The sequence below is a fragment of the Hippoglossus hippoglossus genome, chromosome 8 (assembly GCF_009819705.1).
Source record: "Hippoglossus hippoglossus isolate fHipHip1 chromosome 8, fHipHip1.pri, whole genome shotgun sequence".
Classification (NCBI taxonomy): Eukaryota; Metazoa; Chordata; class Actinopteri; order Pleuronectiformes; family Pleuronectidae; genus Hippoglossus; species Hippoglossus hippoglossus.
Window position 1 is genome coordinate 10,661,208 of NC_047158.1, and position 21,001 is coordinate 10,682,208.

Genomic DNA, 21,001 nt, shown 5'->3' on the forward strand with positions numbered 1-21,001 from the left:
AGCGTCTCCTGTGCGCTTGTAAAACTATGCAGAAGCAGCACAGGGTGACCAGTAAGCCTATTAACGCTGCTCTGCAGCTTCCAGGCTGCCACCAGAGGGAGCTTTCTGTTCACTTGTGACCAGGGTAAAGTCTGCCCCTGCCATGCCGATAAGGTTCTGGACAGCAGCCAAGAATAGTGTGGCACACAAGTCACCAGCAGTTGGGTTACGGCAGGACGAAGGTGAAATGAGGTGAAAGCAAAACCCAAACAGCAACAGCAGAGCAGGACTGTAAACAGAGAGTGAACTGAGGGACCATGCCAATAAATACACGATACACACTTGTGACATTACAAATAAAAAAACATGAGTCGGGATCAAGGCAACTGAAAACATAAGTGCCGACAAATAAAACCACAATAAATGAAGCGCTTTTCTCTGTATGGAGGAGAAAAGACTCATTCGCTTTATTGAGAGCGACTGACAATGAGAAACAAGAGAAAAGATTTCAAAAAAAGCCAATGGGATGCAATGAAGAAGTTAAATATGAATCATTGTGCGGGTTTAGCCTCTGCATCCCCAAAGGTTTCCAGAGAAAGTCCAAAACGGGGCTGTGCGGCGGATCATCCCAACTTTGTGCCTTGTGTCCAGCAGATGTGACCCTTTAGAAATCGGGACGGTCCTTCTTCAGCTTGCTGTAGTCCATTCCGACTGCAGCAAACTGAGAACACAAACAAATTTTAGCTCGAGGCCAAACCCAGATATTTCACATAAGAATAAAGTTGAGGTGACATGGCACAGCAAGACGCCCAACATATTACAGAATCATTCAATTTCAAGTGTCTTGTAGAAACTCCTATTACTGTTGTTTAAGAGGGACCAGTTAATGACTTCACCAGATGTATTACCACAAGGCAGAGATAACCAGATTATGTAATTTGATTAATCAAACTGAAGGAACGATCCAAAGCTCAGCATTAAGTCTGGCAAAGATCCATACTACGATCCCTAAAGATAACTGCCTGTGTGTAACTACTCCTTCAGTGACCACTTCAGCACGGAAAAGTAACACTCAGCAGGAACAGGACTTTAGGAGAAACACACCTTGTACTGGTAAGTGGGGCCCAGTTTGTTCCAGGGCTCTGGGTTGTTGTTGCGATCCCAGCTGCAGAGGACAAGATAGGCACACATTAAAAACAGAATCCGCAGAGACAGTGTGACATTTTCATATATTACACAACTTCTCATCTTCAAATAAAGAAGGTAGGTAAATACGAGATCATGTGTTTAGAGAGGCATTACCTGACTTCTGGGTTTCTCAAAGCAAGACGAGCCAGGTACGACATGGACATGACGACTCCTCCACCGATGAAGATGAAGAGGGGGATGAGCTGGAAGTGACAGACATGCTGGTGAGAAATGTTCTTAAACTTCAGGACAGATTAGCACAGCTCTGTACGAGTGAGCACAGAGAGAGACAGCTGACAGGCTGTGGACACCAACAACACTGCGATGCTGCTTTCACATACACCGTCACCCACAGAACACAAGGTGGTGGAAATTAAACAGACTCTACTCAGTCGGCTTTAAATAAGTTAAAAACTCGTGGTTGTTTCTGTATCTCCCGTCGCTTCTTGACGGGCTGAACTTCAGCTAGCACGGCTAACTGCTCGCTAACGACCCCCAGTCAAGCTAGTAGCTGCTAGTTCCAGCACAGCGGCGCTTCCCTGGTTAAACTTCAATCGCGAAAACGTGACCTGATTTGACTCCAAAGCATCAACTGCCACAAAGTCAACACACGTGTGAAGTCTGGAAAACGTTTATTCATCCACATCTGTGAGAGACCAGCAGTAAACACGAAGCATCTCTACACGATTTACACGATTTGTCAAAGTCAGAGCGGTCAAACTCGGAGCAGCACTAGCTAGCCGACGCTAACTAGTCTAGCTAAGCTAAGTTAGCTGAACAGGCTAAGCTAGGTTAGCCTGGAGAATTGACAGATGCTTGAAGAAGCAAAGCCTCCAACACGAATCTTTAAGGAATACAAGTGGAGTTTACTCACAGCTGGATGGCTGCTCAGCTGTTTACGGATAGTGGCGATCATTTTTGAACGCGTGAGGAGTCCGATTTAACGGAGTTCGTACAGAAGTAACCGGAAGACCACCAGTCCCGTCGACAAGGTGCGTAATTTAATGTGAGAGGTCAAGGAAAGAAAGTAGGAAGCTTCGAATAGTGCCTGAGCGAGTGTCAAAAAAACACATCACTTATTAATTCATATGCGGTGTTTATGAAGTATATTTGACTCCCTATATGTATAAAAACCGAGTAATTTCACCTGGTTTCATCAAAATGTGCTCTTTTTATTTTCTGCCTGTATTTCCATAAAATATTGTATACTGGCAGATAGTTTGGTTTTTCTAATGTCGATTTATTCACCTGCTTTCAACCCAAAACAAAATCCATCCAAATACTGCTCATTTTTTATATTGTTCTCATTAATAAATGTGTAGAATATTGAATGTACTGTGTGTATTCGATCCTGTTTCATATACTGTTGCCACATTTATATCAGGTATTAACTACTGTAGTATACGTGACATAAATTTACTTAATAATACATATAAGTGTTGGATTTCATAATAAATGTTGTGGAGATAAGATGAACTTAACTGCTCCTGTCTCTTGGATCAGTGAGAGGCTGAACTGTGTGTCTCAATGTTGCAGCAGGTGGCGCTGTTGTCCTTCATCATTTTTTATTCTCACGTCTAAAAGAGCTGATCTTTACTCCACCTGTTTTACAAGTTATATAGCTACGTGGGAAAATATTAGCATTTATAAATTCAATGTGTTTATTTTAAATACGTTTATCAGCCAACAACACCAGTAGAGGAATAAATTCAAAAATCCTCAACGCAATTAGTCAATAAATCAAGTAAGATCCTGCTTCCAGACAACTTTCCTTCAGCAAAAGTACTAGTTGTATTTGCATCAAGATATACTTCAAGCGCCAAAAGTAAAATGCATTTTGCATCTTTGCACAAGAGAGCTTACAATTTCATTGTCCCAGAGTATAATGAAAATAAAGCTCTTCCTGATTTCTACATTAACTATGTACAATGGCCCATTACAGATGAACATATATTATTACATTAAAATTATTGATGCATTAACGTGTGAGCATCAATGACGCTGAAGCTGGTAAAGGTCTTAACTACTTTATGGTGCTCACTTGACAATATTGCACTTTTATAAATCTTAAGAATCTGTACCTGCAAAGTAACTCATGTTGTCAAATAAGTAAAATGGAAAGAAAGTTTCCCTCTGAGCTGCAATCTAAGTACCCAAATAGAAATACACAAGTTATACTTGTACTCAAAGTTGTAATTAAGTAGTCTTGAAGTAAATGTATATGGTTGCTTTTCCCAGATATGATTTTTTAAAAGGGACTTTAAGATATACTATTAAGATGGATGTTAGTTCCTTATTTTATCCTAAAAATGCTCACTGGTGTGAACCAATGGAGTAAAAAGAAAATGACAATGAAATTATATCACAATATCCCTTTTATGGCAAGTGATTTTCGACTTGTAGAAAATAAAAGTAAAAACAATTCAATAGTAAGATTGGACATAACACAACAGGCCACATACAATCGTTCATTATTTATAAATGGCAGGAAACTTGGCTAATTGTTTGCCAAGAAATAAACAGGATGTGATAATCAAGCAACAATTTGTAAATCAAACCATATTTGGTGGTAAGTTAAATGCTGAAATTCTTAGGCTTTGTTTGGTTCAACTTCCATTCGAGGGAGGCGAGCTGGTTTCAGAAACATTAAAAGATTTGTCTCAATGGAGCAACTGTCAGCCAGTCCAAATTCTTCCACAAAACTGTCGTAGCTTGTGGTGCAAACACAATGTTAAGTGCTCATGGCAGCTCAGTCAGAACTTGATCCCTAGTTAAACGTTCTTTACAGTATAATCAACAGAAATATGGGAGTGAAAACTAAGACGACTTTTAAATACAGTTAATGTAAAAAAAACGTATAGGGTACTTGAACATATCATAGGCACAGTTTGCCTATACTGGATGTCTTAAGAAAATAAAGATACTGGCTCGAAAGTGTCTGCATTTCTTCTGCAATGTTTCTGTCTCTCTCTGCGTTCCAGATGTGTTAGTGCGTCGTCTTCTTTGGGCCCTTGCCAAATTTAGCATCAAATCCAAGACCTAAGGTGAGACAACGGAAAATGTTATACAGGAGCAAAGGAAAGTCTTGGCAGTTAAACACCCCTTACACCAACAGAATAAAAAATGAAATAAAAACATAAAAAATACAAGCACTGGCATCTTCTCTGTGTCGGCATCACATTTACTGGCTTCCCTATTCTCAGTACATAATTTACCAGTCAACCCAATGGTTTGCGTGGAACACTTGAATAATCCCCAACTGGACCGATTAGTTTCATACAATAAAGACATACAGTAACTATCTCCTGCTACAGTTCTTGATGGAATCAGCCTCATTTCTGCTAGTAATTGATATTATAATCTCCCACCATTTTTATATCGATAATATCTGAATTAATGAGAAAAACGTGGGATTTTTTTGAGTGAAGACGAGAGGAAATCGGGTGTTTATTCTCACCGAGGAAAACTAGGATGGTGCCGACCCACTGCATAGTAGACATGACGTTGCCAAACAGAAGAACGGAGCCAAGGATTGTGAAGAACTTCCTCGTGGTGGTGACGATGGAGCAGGTCAGAGGCCCGAAGTACACCACCGTCATAAAGATGAAGGTCTGGAAAAGGATTTTTAAAAAGATTGTAATTTGAATACACAATGTGAAGAAGGTAGTCTTACTGGATTTCCCCTTGCAACTACACCGACCACATCTATAATGAAAAAAGAAATCTAGCGAGCTGCTGGAAATAGGTTGGGGAGACCCAGATGTCTTATGCAGAAGCGGTTTATTTATGGCCAGTGAATTGGGGAGGAGAGTGATGAGTAATACAAGTTAACAGCGTGTAATACCACCCACCTCTGAAGGCTTTCCTTGCAGATGCATTGAAACCCAGATGTCCTCACATGACACAGACAATAGATCACAATTACACATGTATCACTAAGAGAGACTAACTGAGCATGAGACACAGATGTTGTTTGTTATGGCTGTCTACCTTATCAGAAAGGTCATTACAGCCATCCTAGAAACAGATGTTAAAAGATCGCTTATGTTAAATGATACGAGTGTGGCCTGTGTACAAAAGCTTGGCTTATTAATATATAAGCTGCTTTCAGACATGCAATGAAGACATGCCAGGAATTGTCCTGAGAGCGGTGTAGGTGAGAACTCAAATGTTCAAGCCGGTTGCTCTGGACATTTTCCATAACTTTTCCTTCTAGTAACCTTGTAAAATGTCAGAGTGAGCCCAAGGGAGAATACAGCAGGAAAATACAGATATCTCAGGATGAAAGAGGATTCATACATTTAGATGACGCCAACAAAGATGTCAACTTGGAAGGATTGGATACATGAGCTTTTTGTAATCAGGGCTGATGCCGGTGTCAATGTTCTGTAAATATAAAACACTCTGCTTTCCATAGAATTTATACGCCATGTCCTCCATCCAGCATACTGCACCCACATGCCATCCCTCGCTTGAATATTCTGGACATATTCCTGTTGTTGTTAACGTGTCTGACCACGACAGTCTCCTGCTGTGTTCGTCTTATGGGAACAGCAAACACCCGGAAATGTCCAGAAAATTGTTTATGGAGAATTTTTCCTGAAAACCCCCATAAGCTGCTCTGAGACATGCACTGAACTCCGGAGAAAACAGCTTTTCAGACCTAACGACCCAATAAACAGATAAAAAAAAATATCTGACAACTTCAGTTTTTCCACCCACCTGCCCTAAAGCACTGGTGAGTCCAAACAGGAGAATATTGTAGAAGATGCTGGGGTGACGTTCAGTGAAACTCAGGAAATCCCAGATCTCCCCGGTCCACAACACAGCTGAGAGCAGAGAGGAAGAAAAAAGCAGCGGGAGCAGGAAAAGAAAATACAATTAATGTCATTTTAAAAACATAACTCAGTCTCCTCTGTCGTGGTTGCTTCGTGGTCGCCCTGTCCTTGACACTGATGTGCTGAGAAATTCATACCAGTGTTTATAATTTATAATGCGGCCACATGGCACCACCATGTGGCCTACTACAGTAATAGCAGTCAGGTGAAGCTTCGGTGTGGGGGTGTCATGGAATCATGGGAGTAGCAATAAGAACCTTTATATCTTGGGAAATACACTTCAAAGCTGTGGAGGGCAGATAATAATAAAGGCAGCAGGAGAGCACCTGGCTATGGGCAGATTTCACAGAGTGAAACTTAAGACCTTTTGCAAGTATTTTAATACAACCTCAAACTGAATCTGAGACGTCCTGAAAAACAAGAACTGTATTTTGTTTAATGTGATACGACTTATGAAAGTGGAAAGCAGACTTTCAGGCGGGATGGAAACACGCTGGCAGATAACAGCCAATTATTTTGTTTTAAAAATGATAGAAGTCCCTCAGTTTTCATATTGGCTTTGACCTTCTGATCTTTATCACACAGCCCATTAGTGCCTAACCTCAGACAGCCCCTCATTATATCACATTTGTTTTATGTGCCTTAATCTCAGGCATATTATAGCAGCCTCCATATAGACCCGAGGTCTTTGAGGTTCAGAATTCCTTATCTATAAAGATAATGCTAAAAACTTTGCCTTGACTGAATTAATTGAGTTTTTCCTCCTGAGAGACGTGTTCACCTTTTCTTCAAGAGCCTCTAACGCAGCGGTGATTGCTTTTTGTCTGGGTCCTTTACTTATTATTAGAATTGTCATTAGTTACATAGCATTTATTGGTCCTGGGATCTTTTGTAAGGATTTATTGTGATGTTATAAATCCACACTAACTAATAATTTCATATATTTTTGAAAATAAACCACACCACTCAGACAGCCATGTTATAACTCTGTTGTTAATACTGAAATACCAGTTGTAGTTTGCTGAGTGGAAAAGTTTCCCAGCATAGTGATAAAATAAGACACTGACCTATATTTACATCAACCAAGGAGGTTATGTTTTCATCTGCGTTTGTTTATTTGTTTGTTAGTTAGCACGATTACACAAAACCCTCTGGACGGATTACCACGAAACTTGGCGGAATGATGTAATATTATACCTAAACTACACCGGTGAAATGTGAATACACTCTGCATTGGTTTAAACGATTTTTAGTTTGAACCATTTTATAGGTTCATTCATACAGAATCGGTAAAGCAACACATGCAAACTTTTATCCAAAGGGGAAGCTCTGCAACAGGACGTTTATTGCACCAGTGTTTGTGTTTAATTCTGCACTGAATCCCACCAAGGTGACTTTGCTCATTAGTTTTCTCCTGTCTGGCTGTGGCTGTGCCAGTCAGTCAGATTAGCCTGGCTTGGTTGGAATAAAAAAAACACATGCTCCTGATTCTAACTCGCACATATTCAGTTACACTAGAGTTTGACGGAGAGACACTTCGGCTTACTCACCTAGTCCCAGCACCAGGGTGGACCACATGTTGATGTTCAGCATCATGTGGTTGGCACTCGCCTGGAAGCGAGCCCTCATGTGGTCCTGGGCCACACCAGTCAAACCGTCCAATGTCAATGAGACCAGCTGTGACGCACGAAAACATGCCATGAGACAAATGTCATGGAAATGTCACAGTGGTCGTGGATACAGTGAGGGGACGGGGATAGATCTGAATCGCATGACAGTAAATGTGATACGAGTGAAATGCGTGCACTATAAAGCCATGTGGTCTCACCAGCAGAATCTCTCCAAAGCCAAACGCGTGGTCATCTGCCACAGCTGAGCTCTTGTTGGGTTTGTAGAGGAACAGAGCAACGCCGCTCACGATCAGCAGCACACACAGGTACTTAGCCAGCGGGTACTTCTTCCTCAGTATCGTAACTCCAAGGATCATCACTGAAACAACACAACACCAACATGACTGATCACTTTAAGCTGTGCATACTAATGTTACATACATGTGGTGTGAGCTAATCTTAACCTGGATACAATGTCAGGCCTGAGAGTGGAACATATGGACAGTGCAAAAAAAAAAGGCGTGTGTGAGTATAATAAGAGATAACCTTCATGTACAAACAGAACATACTCTGCCCTGCAACAACTGTGTGCTGTGAAAATAATCTGTTTGCTCTGTGTGTCCCAGGTCATTTATTGTGTGTCAAGTGCCATAGACACACAGCAACTTAACTTTGTACATTATGTAAGTCAATATTGAAACATAATGGAGAAGCCTGAAATTTGCAGAGTTTGCTAAGTTAGCAGGAACAAACAAGCATGTCAACTGTCAAAAGTACAATTTGTACAGAATGACACGGTTTATCTCTAGATCGACATTTATGACAGAGGAAAGGAAGACGCCTCAAGAAGAAATGCATTTTCATTATTGTTGAAGAATTTCTGACCATCCTCAAACATTACTATATATGCCACTATATATTATGTGTATTACACATTATATCTGTACAACATTGGGAGAGTGGGGCCTGCCTCGTTCCACACATACTCCCTTCTCTCTCTAATCAGTACCCAAGGTCAGGTTATAGATAAAGGACCAACCGACAGTTCACTGTAGTATCTACGTCGAGGGACTTTCATATCTAACTCAGATGCTCCTGACAGAGAGGCATCACCTTTAAACCTTTTGCGTATTACACCAATGGCAAGACGTAAGGACACAATGTGATTTAGGAATGGATATTTAGACTTAACTATCCAAAGGGATGCGAACACCTACATGTAACATAGAGAGTGACAGCAATTCTAGCCATTCATGGATGTGCTGTTGGAATAGGTGACGCAAGTAGAGGAAGATATACTGGGAGGCTGTGGGAGACATCTTCAGACTCGGGGGTGACAATTGCTCATGTTACTCTGTTAGCGTTTGTATATTGTTCCACCTTCTGGTCCCTTTGATGCATCAAGTCTACATTAAAATCTTCTGCATAAGACATCAGCTGCTGCCGGAGTTCTCCTTTCACCAGCTTCCAGAAAACCTCCATAACTATTATTACCTCCACCAAGGAGGTTATGTTTTTCTTTGCGTTTGTTTTTTAGTCTGTAGGGCAGCAGGACATTTTGATGTGGATCCGGATCAGGGGGCAGAACCAATCATTTTTCTCACTTTCTTTAACATTGTTAGAAAGCGCGTCTGTTAATTTCATAGAAAAATCCATGGATCTGGATGAATGATCTAGTGAATATAAATGTGCTTCCATGAGGGGACAGTTGGGCCTTGGTGAAAAATGTGCTCTACTGAAATCAAATTATTTTCTTCCTTTACAAAACACAAACATAAGCCTAGACATTCATTTAATAGCACATTGTTTAGGTGACAGGAGGCGATATGTTGGTACAGCTATACAGTTAGAATGCAAGATATAACCCAAAGTGATATTATCATATTTACCTGGTATGGGCTTGCAGGATTTTCCCAATACCTATCACAAGAAAAAGATGAGTGCCAAGAAGTACCGATACAAAATCCCCCAAAATTAAATGAACTTTCCCCCCAAAAAGCCAACTCACCTGTGTGGGATAGTTAACATACTGAAGGGCAGAGTTACTGGACACCATGGCTCCAAGATAAGACAGGGAACACAGTATATAGAGCCAGTTCTTGGTGTGATCTTGTTTTGAAGGCTCAAAAAACTGGATCACTAATGAAAAAGAGAAACGTGTTAAATAAAAGACACCAAAAAACCTCTTCGCCTCCGTCTGTTTGTTTGTGAGGAAGATTACGCAAAAACTACACAACAGATAATGACTAAGCTTGGTGGAAGGATGTGGTCAGTAAAAAAAAACATAAAAAACTTTCATGCAGATCTGGATCAGGAGACAGATCCAGGAACTTTTTTCTTCAAAATTTAGAGATATGGTGTTTTTCAACATTTTCATGGATAACCCAGGGAATACTTGGTGAATCTTGGTGGAAAGGAGACCAATATCGATGAGTGTGTGCAATATGGATGCACCTTGGTTGAATTTAAGAGACTGTTGGGCCTTGACGGGGGTAAGAGTCATTCTAAGGAGTGTTTGTCTCCCTTGTACAGTACATACTCACAGATCTTAGCAAACAGCGAATTGATGATGCACTGGATGAAGACCAATGTCCTTGCGAATATGAACTTCTCCTTCTTTTCTCCTTCGCCATAATCACCTCGGGTGCTGGAGAAGTCAGAGAAACAACATTGTGTTGAGGTTAACAATTCTCAGACAACGACTCTGAAACTGAACCCTTCACTGCCCCCTTGACAGGAGGGAGGGTTGAAGAGGATAGCTTCAGACTCCGAGCTGTGAAAAGGCCCCCTGTAAAGGAGAGGCTGTGATGCATTGAATTACAACTGACAGGGTGGTGGGGATATTTTCTCAGGGTGGTGTCTAGCTTAGTGTCAGTTTTCAGTTGTAGTCTAGAACTCGCAAAAAAGACAACTCTGGCCTCAGTGTAATTAGATTAAAATAGTTAACATGAGTGAATTGTTCCGGTTGTGAAAAGGCTGATTACTCCCACACATACCAGTTTGAAACCAGACCTGTCCCCTCTCGTGACTTGGGGTAAACATACCATGCATGTCTTCCCTCAGTAGTTGTTATGCAGTTAAGTTTTAAGCCACACTCACAGTTCAGAGAACCACAACAGATATGATTGCTGATTATTAAAGTTGTATTGATGAAGATAGGAAGGATAAAGATAGTTTGGTCCTTACAGTAAAATAGATATTGCATATGATGTATTGATCAAGATAGGAAAGGTAAAGCTTGTTTTGTTCATACAGTAACAAAGATATTCCCTGATGTAGAGAGGACCTACACGTTTTTAAATGCTGCAGCTACATCACATGTAAAAGCATCAATTAAGAGAATGTCGCACACTTTCGTATTACAATCTCAAAACGTTAAATTGGCAGGTTTGTAAATCGAGTTCGGCAGTGAACAGAACAGCTGCATCGAGGTGGGACTGTTACTTACATGGTCTCTTGTAATATGCCGTAATAAAAGTAACACACGAACACTCCGATGAAGCAGACGATGAAGCGTATCCGCATGTTGTCCCACAGCGAGGCGGGCTTCCCTGCTCCCTTCCCCGCAGCCATGCTGTCCTCCACCAGCCCGGGTATGGAAACCGACACCGCTGCTCCTCCGCCGCCCCTCACACCGACGTCCCGCTCCACTATAGCCGATGTCACGAACCCGGAAATGGCGCTCGTGTTTTCCCCCCTATTAGCCGTGATAGTTTTTTTAGAAGCTGGGTGGTTTTCTGATGAATGTCACCAAGCTCTCTGGTGCACAGTGGAGTGTTTTGTCCGATGCTCTAACACCGTCTTCACCGGTCTAGACCTGTGTGGGATTTCTAGAGGTATCAAGTCATTATGGTTTATTTGGACTCGTCCTGCCTCTGAGAAGCAGACGATCTGCTCCGGGACACATGTAACACCAACAGCGTGTGACTCCCTCCTTACACACGGACTGTCAGAGGATGTCAGTCCGCGTCTCCATTCAGGAATCAAACTTATATTTAGAGATAAAAAAAAAAAAAAAAAAGGAAGTCGCGTAATGTAAAAGGCTTTGTGAAAAGACCCCGAGGGTGTCCTCAGTGAAGCCTGACCCATTACATTGAGCAATCATTAAACCGTGAACTCACACGCATTACTGTGTGTTCACTGTGACTTCGTGAAGCCAGCGTGAGAAACACGACAAGAAGTACACATTATTTTTGTCAAACTTGAGACTTTAATCGTGCTTTATGATATGGCATTTTTAAAGAATGCTATAGAAATATGTGAGGGCCTTCCTTGAATATGTCCCGTTCCTTTTTGTCGTCCTAGGATGTGGATTGAATGCATTGGTCCATAGTAGGCGCTGGAGATTCGCCCTCGGCCAATCAGAGAGCGGAGTATGGGTGAAGAAGAAGGGAAAGGCGGTGCTTAGATTTAAAAACCACAAATCCACGTGTCAAAGGCGAAAATGACAACAAGACGAAGAAACAATAACTACAGTGTTGTAGAAAATATTTGAATGTCCAAAAAAAAAATATTTTATTTTCTGAACAAAAGCAAAAGCACACAAAACATTCTGAACTGGTATCACCCTGAAAAGGGTAAAACAAAAAAGAAATGGGTGCAATAATCAAGTCTGAGATATTCTAAATATTATAGAGGTTGCAACAGTTTAGAACAATGGCCACATAGGCAAGTAAAGCTAGAGATGTTCCAGCATCAGAAAGGCCTCCGATACTACTGGAAATACCAGGTCGGGTATCGTCGAGTACGCAAACCTAAGTACCGATCTGATACCACATGTTAAAAGTATATTAGTTTCACCCAGATTAAACTGCAATTTTCTGTTTAACGTAGCATTTGTCAGAGCCAGCTGAAACGTCAACAATTTGGCAATATTTCCCACGGCAAAGTCCCACAAGTAAAATGGCGACATGCAACAAATGCAAGACTTCAGTTTCAAGGAGTGGCACAAGTGCACTGTTAAAGTACATTATGTAAGTTGTTATTCTATTAAATGCACTGGTATCGGATTGGTATTCTGTATCGGCTGATAGGCAATGTCCGGGTATCAGAATCGGCATTAGGAAGGGAAACATGGTCTCAGAACATCTCTGAGTAAAGCTCGTAAAACACCATTTCCCTGCTTACAAAGCACCAACGTACAGAAGTCAGTTTCCTTAGTGAACAAAAACAGCATCACCAGCCACATAAGTTCATTACAAAGATACAAAAATATAAATCTTGCTAGAAATACATTTGTAGAAAAGTAGGCCGCCGTAAACTATAGGCCAAACACATATAAAACTCCAGGAGTAAACCAATCAAGTATTTTGTTTTTGTTAAATATGAAGCTGAAACTTCACCTCAACCTAACCACGCTTTACAGGGGTCAGGCGACAGTAAAGGAAGTAATACTCAAGTCAACACGTGAGCTGTGTTTGGTTCTCTGAATTCACTCATGTTGATACTAAAAATCCTCCCAGCAGACTGCAGTCTTTCTCTGAGCTGTTTGCAAATAACTAAAAATCAAAAAGGAAAAAGCCTCTGTGTTCCTAAAAAATGTTCTAGCATTTGCCAACATTTCCAGAGCTGAAGGCTTGTAGTCTAATCCTCAACCCACATAGGAGAAGACTATTTTACAAAACAAATCAACTGCCTATGAAGTAAATATCAGCTGAATCCAAACATCCTGCAGTTGGAAATAATCAGTAAAGCAGCCAGACTTTCAGGCCAAAGTTAGTCTGAAGTCTGACGATAACGGTCTCAAAGTCTCTTCTATCGATCACAGTGATCGTGCCCCGTAACACCAGTGATGAGCCAAGTGATTTCATGTAAAACACATCCAGTTCCTCCAGGTCCCCGCTGAATAGTGTGCTTTAGTCCTGAGATGATCTCCTCAGATGTGCACCTACTGCATGCCGAGGTGCCTGGTGGGAGACGCTTGTCCCGGGCAGCCGGTGACAGGAGACACCGACAAGCCCCGGAAGAGGAGGTCCATGGAGGGCAGGAGGGGCTTCAGGAGACTGACGGGGCAGAAAGCAGAGCCTCCGTGGGGAGTAAAGTTCACTTTGTTGGGGTCGGGGCAGGACCGCTGGAGGAGAGGCCCATCCAGACAAGCAGACCTGGAGGTGAGGAGACAGACAAGATGTTTCAGATTGTTGTTTCAGATTCCAGCTGACAACTTCAGTAACAATCTAAAACAGACAATCAAGGAAGTAAACCCACTTTACACAGCCAAGGGCTTTGTACTTCTCTCTTAATTGTCCCCATTGTTTTCACAAATTACTTTGTTGTACTTTGTTCATACATACAAGTGCAAAGCTTTCCAGTTATGCTAACACGATCTACACATGGTGCTTACATGGCCTCCTCGCACACTCGAACTCGCTCACAGCCTTCAGGCGGCTCGCGCTGGAAGGAGTAGGTTTTACTGGGCTGAGGAGAAGAGGAGCAGGGCTGCAGCTGAGGAGGATCCAGTGCAAATGTAGGAAGCATTGAAGATGGAGAGGGACACAGAGACTCACAGTCCACCGGCTCTGTAGGGTCAGAAATATCCAAATACATTTAGTAATAACTCCTAAAACAAAAAACAGAATTTGAAAGAATCTCGAAATATATATAAAATCGCAGAGTTGTCTTACCTGGCTCTCCGATGGGACAGGGAGACTGTGAAGGTGACAAAAGCAACAGGTTCAAGGTATGAGGGGAGTTTGAAGGCGAGAGAAGAGCTGGATCGAGAGGACAGGGGGACTGACAGGGAGACAGGAGGGAAGGGTCCAGGGGCCCGGGGGAGGGCTCGCTCTGAGAGCCACTGCTGCACCTCTGGGCAGGGACAGGAGCCCTGTGGCCGTCTGGGATGTCCAAAACCTTTTAAAAGGGAAACAAAATCAAAGAGTGAGGGAAGGAAATGGAGCTGCTGGATAAGTGAGAAATTCAGTATGAGTCAGAGAAGAATCCATTACATTTTGGTGCGAATCCGGATCAGGGAGAAGACCCACGAATTTTAATGCACTTTCTTTAACATTGCAGGAATTCAACATTTTCACAAATTTTCCAAGGAAATAATTCATGGAACTTGATGGAAAGAAATCAGGCACATAAAGGGGACTGATGTCATACAATTGTGTGACATTTGGTGCAGCTGGATTGAACTTCAGGGGGCTGTTGGGCCTTAGCAGAGACGTATAATTATTAGGTATTTAAAATACGTGTTGTAGGCATATTTCAGTGAGCCAACCTCAAGTTGATCGTCCGGTTTCTCAGACCCAAACACGTCTTCCAGCTCCAGGTTAAGACCTTCGACGCTGCATCTCAGTCGTGGGGCGAGTCTGTTCAGGGGCATCAGGGGCGTTGCCTGAAGAACACACAAAATACAGCAACAATTTAGACGATATTTAGATGTGACTGTGCACTTACGTGTGTCTTATGTGTCTTCTCCAAAAGAGTCAGTTCCATACGTCTATAGTGTTGGAATGTTACGGTAGGATATTCTGGTCTTAAATAGTCGCTGTGTGACCTAATGGCTGTAACACAGGAGCTTTGATGACAGCCGATCCTAAGAAAAGCACCAGTGTTTTTTTATATCCCTGTTGCTAAGGGGCTCTGCCTGGTCTGCCTGTGACAGCCAGTTAGGCATCCGTGGCAATCTGGAAAATGTGTGTCCTGTGTTTCTTGAACTCGCACATCCTCAAAAGGAAAAAGAGCAGCTACCTGGGCGACGCCTGCCGCATGACCTGCTGGCACGGGGGGGTGGGGGAGCCCGTGCCCCGCCGCTGAGGGAGGGGCATGGCGAGAGCGCTTCTGCAACTGGTGCCTCAGCTTGGCCACCTGAGGGCAGAGTGGAGAGGGAAACGAAACTAGACGATTCATTCAGAAAAGGGAGAGGTTACTCCTTTTCCCCTCTGGGGCCGTTAGGGTTTCATGCTGCTAGTGGGAGGGCTGCAGAGTAAAGAGGCCTGAGAGCGGGTGAGAAACAAAGCTGCTGCAATTATGGACTGAAACACTCACCTCCCTCAAGTGTTCTGCACTTCCCCACGACGCCGAGCGCTTGTGTCCGCCAGCACTTCTCCTTCCCTGGCTCTCCTCTGCCCAGGAACTTGGAGTCTTTAAAAAAAGACATTATTAAGAATGCGGTTAGTTTTGCCAATCGAAACCTTACGAGGGCTCTGGCAGAAACAATGATTTTATGGAAGGAACTCAGCAGGGTTGACCGTTGGAAGGCCTCTTTTATTTTCTGTTCAACTCACTGAGCTCTAGTCAACACTAGAGCAGTGAAGTGGAGCCCCGCAGCTGTTGTTGCACACCTGCCCCACAACAGCTGTGCAGAGGAAAGCAACAGGCAAACCACTCTGAGCTGGAAAACAGCTCCACTTCCACAAACACACGAGAAAACATCCAAACCGCATCACTGCGCAGACTATAAATACAGTGCAACTATCAGCATTCAACACATTACCACACATACAGTTATGTCAGTATTCAAATACTGTAGAGGAAAAAAAACACAAACACCCAACAGCTTTTTTGTGCACTTATTTTGCACGTCACTAATCTACAACTTCCTACAGTCACTAATATGTCTGTACCGATTTCTTCACATTGACTCTTGATCTTCTACCAGTGGGAGTCTGGCTGACCGCTGCAGGTTGCTGGTTGGGTGCAGGCGGCTGGAAGTTCATCATGAGTTGACCAACGGGAGCAGGCACTCAGCAGTTTCTGGTGCCTCCGCCGCCTCCTCAGGGTCAACTGCTTCACACGCCTGCAAACAATCTGAGCCTCCACTCACCAGTGTCCATGACATTCATCAGCCAGCTAACATTACGCACAATCGTTTAGCTCTCTGGCTACGTCACAGCTCTACGTCCCCAGAAACACAACCTGTTCCTTTACGCGGCCCCCCACAACTCAGAGAAATCTTTCTGGTGCAGTGGCTGCCCGCACGGAAACATCAACCCCATCCTCTGCCCTGTCCAGGCGACTCGTACCCAGTCCATCGCAGCCGGGCTAAATAAGTCAGAACGCAGCATGAGTCAGTCGCACGGTGACGTCGGTGTAGTGTTACAGCTGCCACCTCCCCATCATCCAGCACCAACAACCCCACCCTCCCCAAAACATGACCAGGGTATCATGGGACACAAGTCTATAAAAAGATTCAAAGGTAGCCGAGCATTTGGTCTGCATGGCTAATGTTTCCAACTTAGGCAATTCGTTAACACTCACAACGTCCTGCTTGCAATGTGGACACAACATCAATAATAAGAGCTGCACATAAGTATGATCTTTATTATCTATTAATCTATAGTTCTATTTTGAGTTTTTATAATAGGCCAAGGTCAAATCTTCCAACTGCTTGGTTTGTGCCACGAGTGGTGGACAATGCAAAGATGTTCAACTTAAACTCATAAAACGAAAAAATCTTTAAAGATCTGGAAGCGACAATATTTTATTTCTTAACTAATATTGGATGGATTGTCATACAATTTTGTACAGACAGGACAAATGCGACAAATTTTGGTAATTCTGACTTTCCTCCGATACCAATTCTCATTTATGTTGGTTAATTAACTTTGCCAAGGAGGTTGTGTTTTCATCTGTTTATGCCAAATCTACAGACTGGATTTCCACAAGTCTTGGTGGAAGCATGAGAAATGGGCCAAGAAAGAACTCATTGTGGCGTGGGTCCCTGGGAAAGGGGCGGATCCAGGAATTTATTTAATCGCTCTCTTTACCATTGTGGAACAGGGCCTTTTTTTTAATGTTTTTATTACATTTTCACTTAATCTGGCATATTAAGGGAACTGATATCTATGACTGTGTGCAATTTGGTGCAGCTTGATTGCATATAAGGAGACTGTTGCGCCTTGGAGGAGGTAGGTGCTCTGCTGAGAGCCATTCTAATTGCCGGATGGATAAAATGTCATACACACATTTGTGTCTCCCTAAAAACGACTTCTACAAAACTGATTCCCATCCGTCTTTTGTGCAAATTAGCAAAGGAATCAAATATTGGCAAACAGTCAGTTATATTATCTGAAGTAATGTGGAGGAAACATGGCAGAAGGAGCTGCTGGGTGGGGTGGTGGTGGTGGTGGTAGTGGGTGTGCATGTGTGTGGTTGAGGAGAGGGCTGGGGGATGGGTTGTCTGTACAATGAGGTCAGGCGGGGTCTGCTCCTCACAATGGAGGCGAAGGGGGTTCGTTTGGGTGTAAACTGTGTCAGTAGCAGAGACGAGGCTACGGAGCTTGGTGAAGTCGGCCGGGTCTTTGTGCACTAGTTAAGGGGCATATACAGTGGCTGGGTGGGGTGTGTGGTGTGGGGGGTGGCGAGGGGAGAACAGCATACTTTAAAAGAAGAACAAAAACAACTATTTCCAGTTGGGTGCGTTCTACGTGCAGCGGGGAACTGGAACCACCAGCAGACACCTGCAGTGCCCGCAAACTTACACTAGACTTACAAGAGAGGAGAAGTGCAATCTGCTCTCTTCTGCAACATGCAGCAACAGGTTGTCTGGGAGATACCACTTGTTCTTACACTACCAGTTGCACTGGTATAGCACACTGCCGTTTATCCAGACTCTTGTTTGAACACAGTAATTACACCAAAGCACCACTTGTAATTTGGCACCATCATAATATACTGATATCCACCTGTGTGGCTTTGTCGTTGACGCAGGTGACGCCCGCGCTCTCCGCATCTTTGGGCCACTGTCCCTGCAGATAGGGTCCAACGATGGCGTCTAAAGAAAGCGCTCTGCGGATGGTGGGTTTGGGAGGACGAGCCGCCGTCCTGTCAGCTTTTTGGGAGCAGATAGAAAAACACATGAAGTGGGTTAGCATGTCAGGGTTGTGTAAGTGTTCGCTAAGTACATTTCAAAACTATTTCTGTCTGTGTGATCATATTCAGCCTGTAGTAACATTACTTCTCGTGTGTGTGTGTGTGTGTGTGTGTGTGTGTGTGTGTGTGTGTGTGTGTGTGTGTGTGTGTGTGTGTGTGTGTGTGTGTGTGTGTGTGTGTGTGTGTGTGTGTGAGGCTAAACAGCATGTTAAAACCAGTGGTGGTCGTTCACAAAATTGCTCCCAGGCTTCCTCCCCAACCTTGTGCTGTGTGTGTGTGTGTGTGTGTGTGTGTGTGTGTGTGTGTGTGTGTGTGTGTGTGTGTGTGTGTGTGTGTGTGTGTGTGTGTGTTGGCAGCTCATTGTAATCTCTGGCAGGTGTGGACCGTGCCTTTGACCTGGACCAAAGCCATCCAACTACACAACATGGGCAACAGTCACCACAAGCTATTTGTATATCTGACACACACACACACAGACACACACACAGCCACCAGGTTGCAGGGCAGACAGGATGTATAAATAAACACCACTACATGCAGATGTGACTCTCAGGGACATGGTGAAAGAACAACACACCCACAGTAAAACAAAGAGGCCTTTAAAGCTGCTGCTGTGTTCGCGTGAAGCATGCAGCACAGATCCCACAGGTCAGAGTGCACAGGGGCGACCGAGTGTCCAAATAACATTATGAGAAGAGCGGTATGTTTCACGGTCAGCAGCCTTGAAACATACTGAGAAGCTTGTCCACCAAGTCTGAATTAAGTTTGCTGCAAATAATCAATGTCAGTATCAGTGGAAGCTAAGATTTAAGAACTTATCAACTCAGAAATTGCTTAATCATCACCATTCTTCATATTTTGGGAGCTCCAGGCTCTGATTCCACACGGTCCCCTTAGCTCCAACCAACTAACAATTATATAAAACAATAATTAATCTGTTATTAGCCAATGAGTTGCTATGCCAATAAAATAACCCCCACAGAAGAGCCCAACACAGTTTGCCAGAGCAAACCAATTGTCCAGCCAAGTGTGAAACTTAAAAACTAAGAATATAACACAGAGAAAAAGCAGAAGAAGAACATGTTTGGAGGGTTGATTTAAAGAAATGGTATAAATTAACTGATTCATTACTGATCATTGGGTTTCTCTGTGATGCAATAAAGAGAACGTTATGGAAAGATCGATCAGTTTTGCTGTTGCAAAAGACACCACAACACTTAGATGTCAAACAGCAGAAGTTATACCTTTGACCATGGGTAACACTTCGGTACGGCTGGTAATATTGATGAAATGTGTGACAGCAAACAAAGGTTTCAACTTTGGAGTATAGGGTGGTTAGTGTTACCAGTGGACAGAGCCCGATCCTAGCATATTTGGTGTTAAATAATTAGATAGATAGATAGATAGATAGATAGATAGATAGATAGATAGATAGATAGATAGATAGATAGATAGATAGGTAGGTAGGTAGGTAGATAGGTAGGTCGGTCGATCGATAGATAGGTAGGTAGGTAGGTAGGTAGGTAGGTAGATAGATAGATGTTAAAATTAAACAACAGCACAAAACTTCTTTGAGATCTATAAAATTATTATGACACTGTCAGAGTCTATGTACTTTAACACTGCACACAACATGTGAAGCAAATGTCACTCAGTAAACACTGCTGTTGACACCAGTGTGTTTTATTCCCACACCGCGACATCCCTACATTGGAGCACATGGAAGTGAATGCTGATCTGATGTGACCCTCCTCCTCCTCCTCCTCCTCCTCCCCCTCAGTGAGTGTGTATTTACCCGTCTTGACCTCCCTGCAGAGGAGAGCGGAGCCCCTCTGGAGCTGGTATGGGACTGTGGCTTTGAGGGGCTGCAGGCTGGGGTTGCTGCACCCCCGAGGCGCTCCTCCACTTCTGCCCGACATCCCCCCACTCTGCTCTGCTCTGCTCTGCTCTGCTCTGCTCTGCTCCCACGGCCGAGCTCCGCTTATGAAAACACTCTCTCTCTCTCTCTCTCTCTCTCTCTCTCTCTCTCTCTCTCTCTCTCTCTCTCTCACACACACACACACACACACACACACACACACACCCTCTCTCTCTCTCTCTCTCTCTCTCTCTCTCTCTCTCTCTCTCTCTCTCTCTCTCTCTCCCTCTCAGTCCTTCGCTGTCCTTCCTCACGGCTCCTGACTCTCGTCTCCCGGCCACATTCACTCCATCCTGGGGGACGACCCACAGCCGGACACCCTGCTCGATCTGATGGTGATGATGATGATGGTGAAGACCATGGTGTTTTTTAAATGTTGCCTCATTCTTTGTGTTCAAGTTGCATTAGCAGAGGGAGTCTGCTTCTTCAGTGAACCACAACAAGTTGCACATAATGATCCTTCATGTTGAGGTGTGAGGAGGACACACACACACACAGACACACACAGACACACGCTCCTGCTCGTGTCCGAACTGTGCGCAAAGTGACAACACAACAGCTCAACCTGTGCAACTCACTCGTGCGGGCTCATTTCCAAGGGCGACGTGATTGGTTGCTACAGAATACTACTGAGCACCTATTGGTCATCACATCCA

At 43.4% G+C, this 21,001-nt stretch overlaps 3 protein-coding genes across 6 annotated transcripts; all 3 read right to left on the reverse strand.

The window, feature by feature from the left end:
• Window positions 1-403: 403 nt before the first annotated feature.
• On the reverse strand, window positions 404-2,191 carry ndufa4l (NADH:ubiquinone oxidoreductase subunit A4, like). The gene is made up of 4 exons (XM_034593571.1): window positions 2,042-2,191; window positions 1,282-1,370; window positions 1,084-1,144; window positions 404-700 (listed from the first exon to the last, which is right to left on the reverse strand). Exons 1-4 carry the CDS (start codon window positions 2,081-2,083, stop codon window positions 644-646), a joined length of 249 nt encoding a protein of 82 aa, XP_034449462.1. The 5' UTR covers window positions 2,084-2,191; the 3' UTR covers window positions 404-643.
• A 1,335-nt stretch (window positions 2,192-3,526) lies between these two features.
• Window positions 3,527-11,681, reverse strand: slc35b1 (solute carrier family 35 member B1). Its single transcript, XM_034593672.1, has 9 exons — window positions 11,064-11,681; window positions 10,159-10,262; window positions 9,624-9,754; window positions 9,505-9,535; window positions 7,834-7,994; window positions 7,556-7,682; window positions 5,890-5,996; window positions 4,625-4,778; window positions 3,527-4,206 (listed from the first exon to the last, which is right to left on the reverse strand). The coding sequence occupies exons 1-9, from the start codon at window positions 11,186-11,188 to the stop codon at window positions 4,154-4,156; spliced, it is 993 nt and encodes a 330-aa protein (XP_034449563.1). The 5' UTR covers window positions 11,189-11,681; the 3' UTR covers window positions 3,527-4,153.
• Window positions 11,682-12,914: 1,233 nt separating this feature from the next.
• On the reverse strand, window positions 12,915-20,490 carry fam117aa (family with sequence similarity 117 member Aa). Of its 4 annotated transcripts, none has more exons than XM_034593877.1 (8): window positions 20,223-20,490; window positions 18,241-18,386; window positions 15,602-15,697; window positions 15,310-15,421; window positions 14,832-14,953; window positions 14,236-14,461; window positions 13,956-14,130; window positions 12,915-13,716 (listed from the first exon to the last, which is right to left on the reverse strand). In XM_034593877.1, exons 1-8 carry the CDS (start codon window positions 20,344-20,346, stop codon window positions 13,503-13,505), a joined length of 1,215 nt encoding a protein of 404 aa, XP_034449768.1. In that variant the 5' UTR covers window positions 20,347-20,490; the 3' UTR covers window positions 12,915-13,502. The 4 variants fall into 4 exon arrangements, with proteins under 4 accessions (XP_034449768.1, XP_034449767.1, XP_034449769.1 ...); XM_034593876.1 differs by having other exon boundaries at window positions 14,832-14,948; window positions 15,305-15,421; window positions 20,223-20,489; XM_034593878.1 differs by lacking the exon at window positions 15,310-15,421 and having other exon boundaries at window positions 14,832-14,948.
• Between the last annotated feature and the right edge of the window lie 511 nt (window positions 20,491-21,001).

Bases quoted from the DNA above. Each gene is read 5' to 3' on its own strand.
- ndufa4l (XM_034593571.1), bottom strand. From the start codon at position 2,083: ATGATCGCCACTATCCGTAAACAGCTGAGCAGCCATCCAGCT. The intron at 1,371-2,041 runs GTGAGTAAACTC...TGTCACTTCCAG, and splicing joins AGCTGAGCAGCCATCCAGCT to CTCATCCCCCTCTTCATCTT. The intron at 1,145-1,281 runs GTAATGCCTCTC...TGTCCTCTGCAG, and splicing joins TTGAGAAACCCAGAAGTCAG to CTGGGATCGCAACAACAACC.
- slc35b1 (XM_034593672.1), bottom strand. From the start codon at position 11,188: ATGGCTGCGGGGAAGGGAGCAGGGAAGCCCGCCTCGCTGTGGGACAAC. The intron at 9,536-9,623 runs GTGAGTTGGCTT...TTCTTGTGATAG, and splicing joins ATGTTAACTATCCCACACAG to GTATTGGGAAAATCCTGCAA. The intron at 4,779-5,889 runs GTGGGTGGAAAA...ATCCTTTTCCAG, and splicing joins TCACCAGTGCTTTAGGGCAG to ACCTTCATCTTTATGACGGT.
- fam117aa (XM_034593877.1), bottom strand. From the start codon at position 20,346: ATGTCGGGCAGAAGTGGAGGAGCGCCTCGGGGGTGCAGCAACCCCAGC. The intron at 15,698-18,240 runs GTGGATATCAGT...CTTTTTTTAAAG, and splicing joins TCAACGACAAAGCCACACAG to ACTCCAAGTTCCTGGGCAGA. The intron at 14,954-15,309 runs CCCAGGTAGCTG...TTTTGTGTGTTC, and splicing joins AGGTCATGCGGCAGGCGTCG to TTCAGGCAACGCCCCTGATG.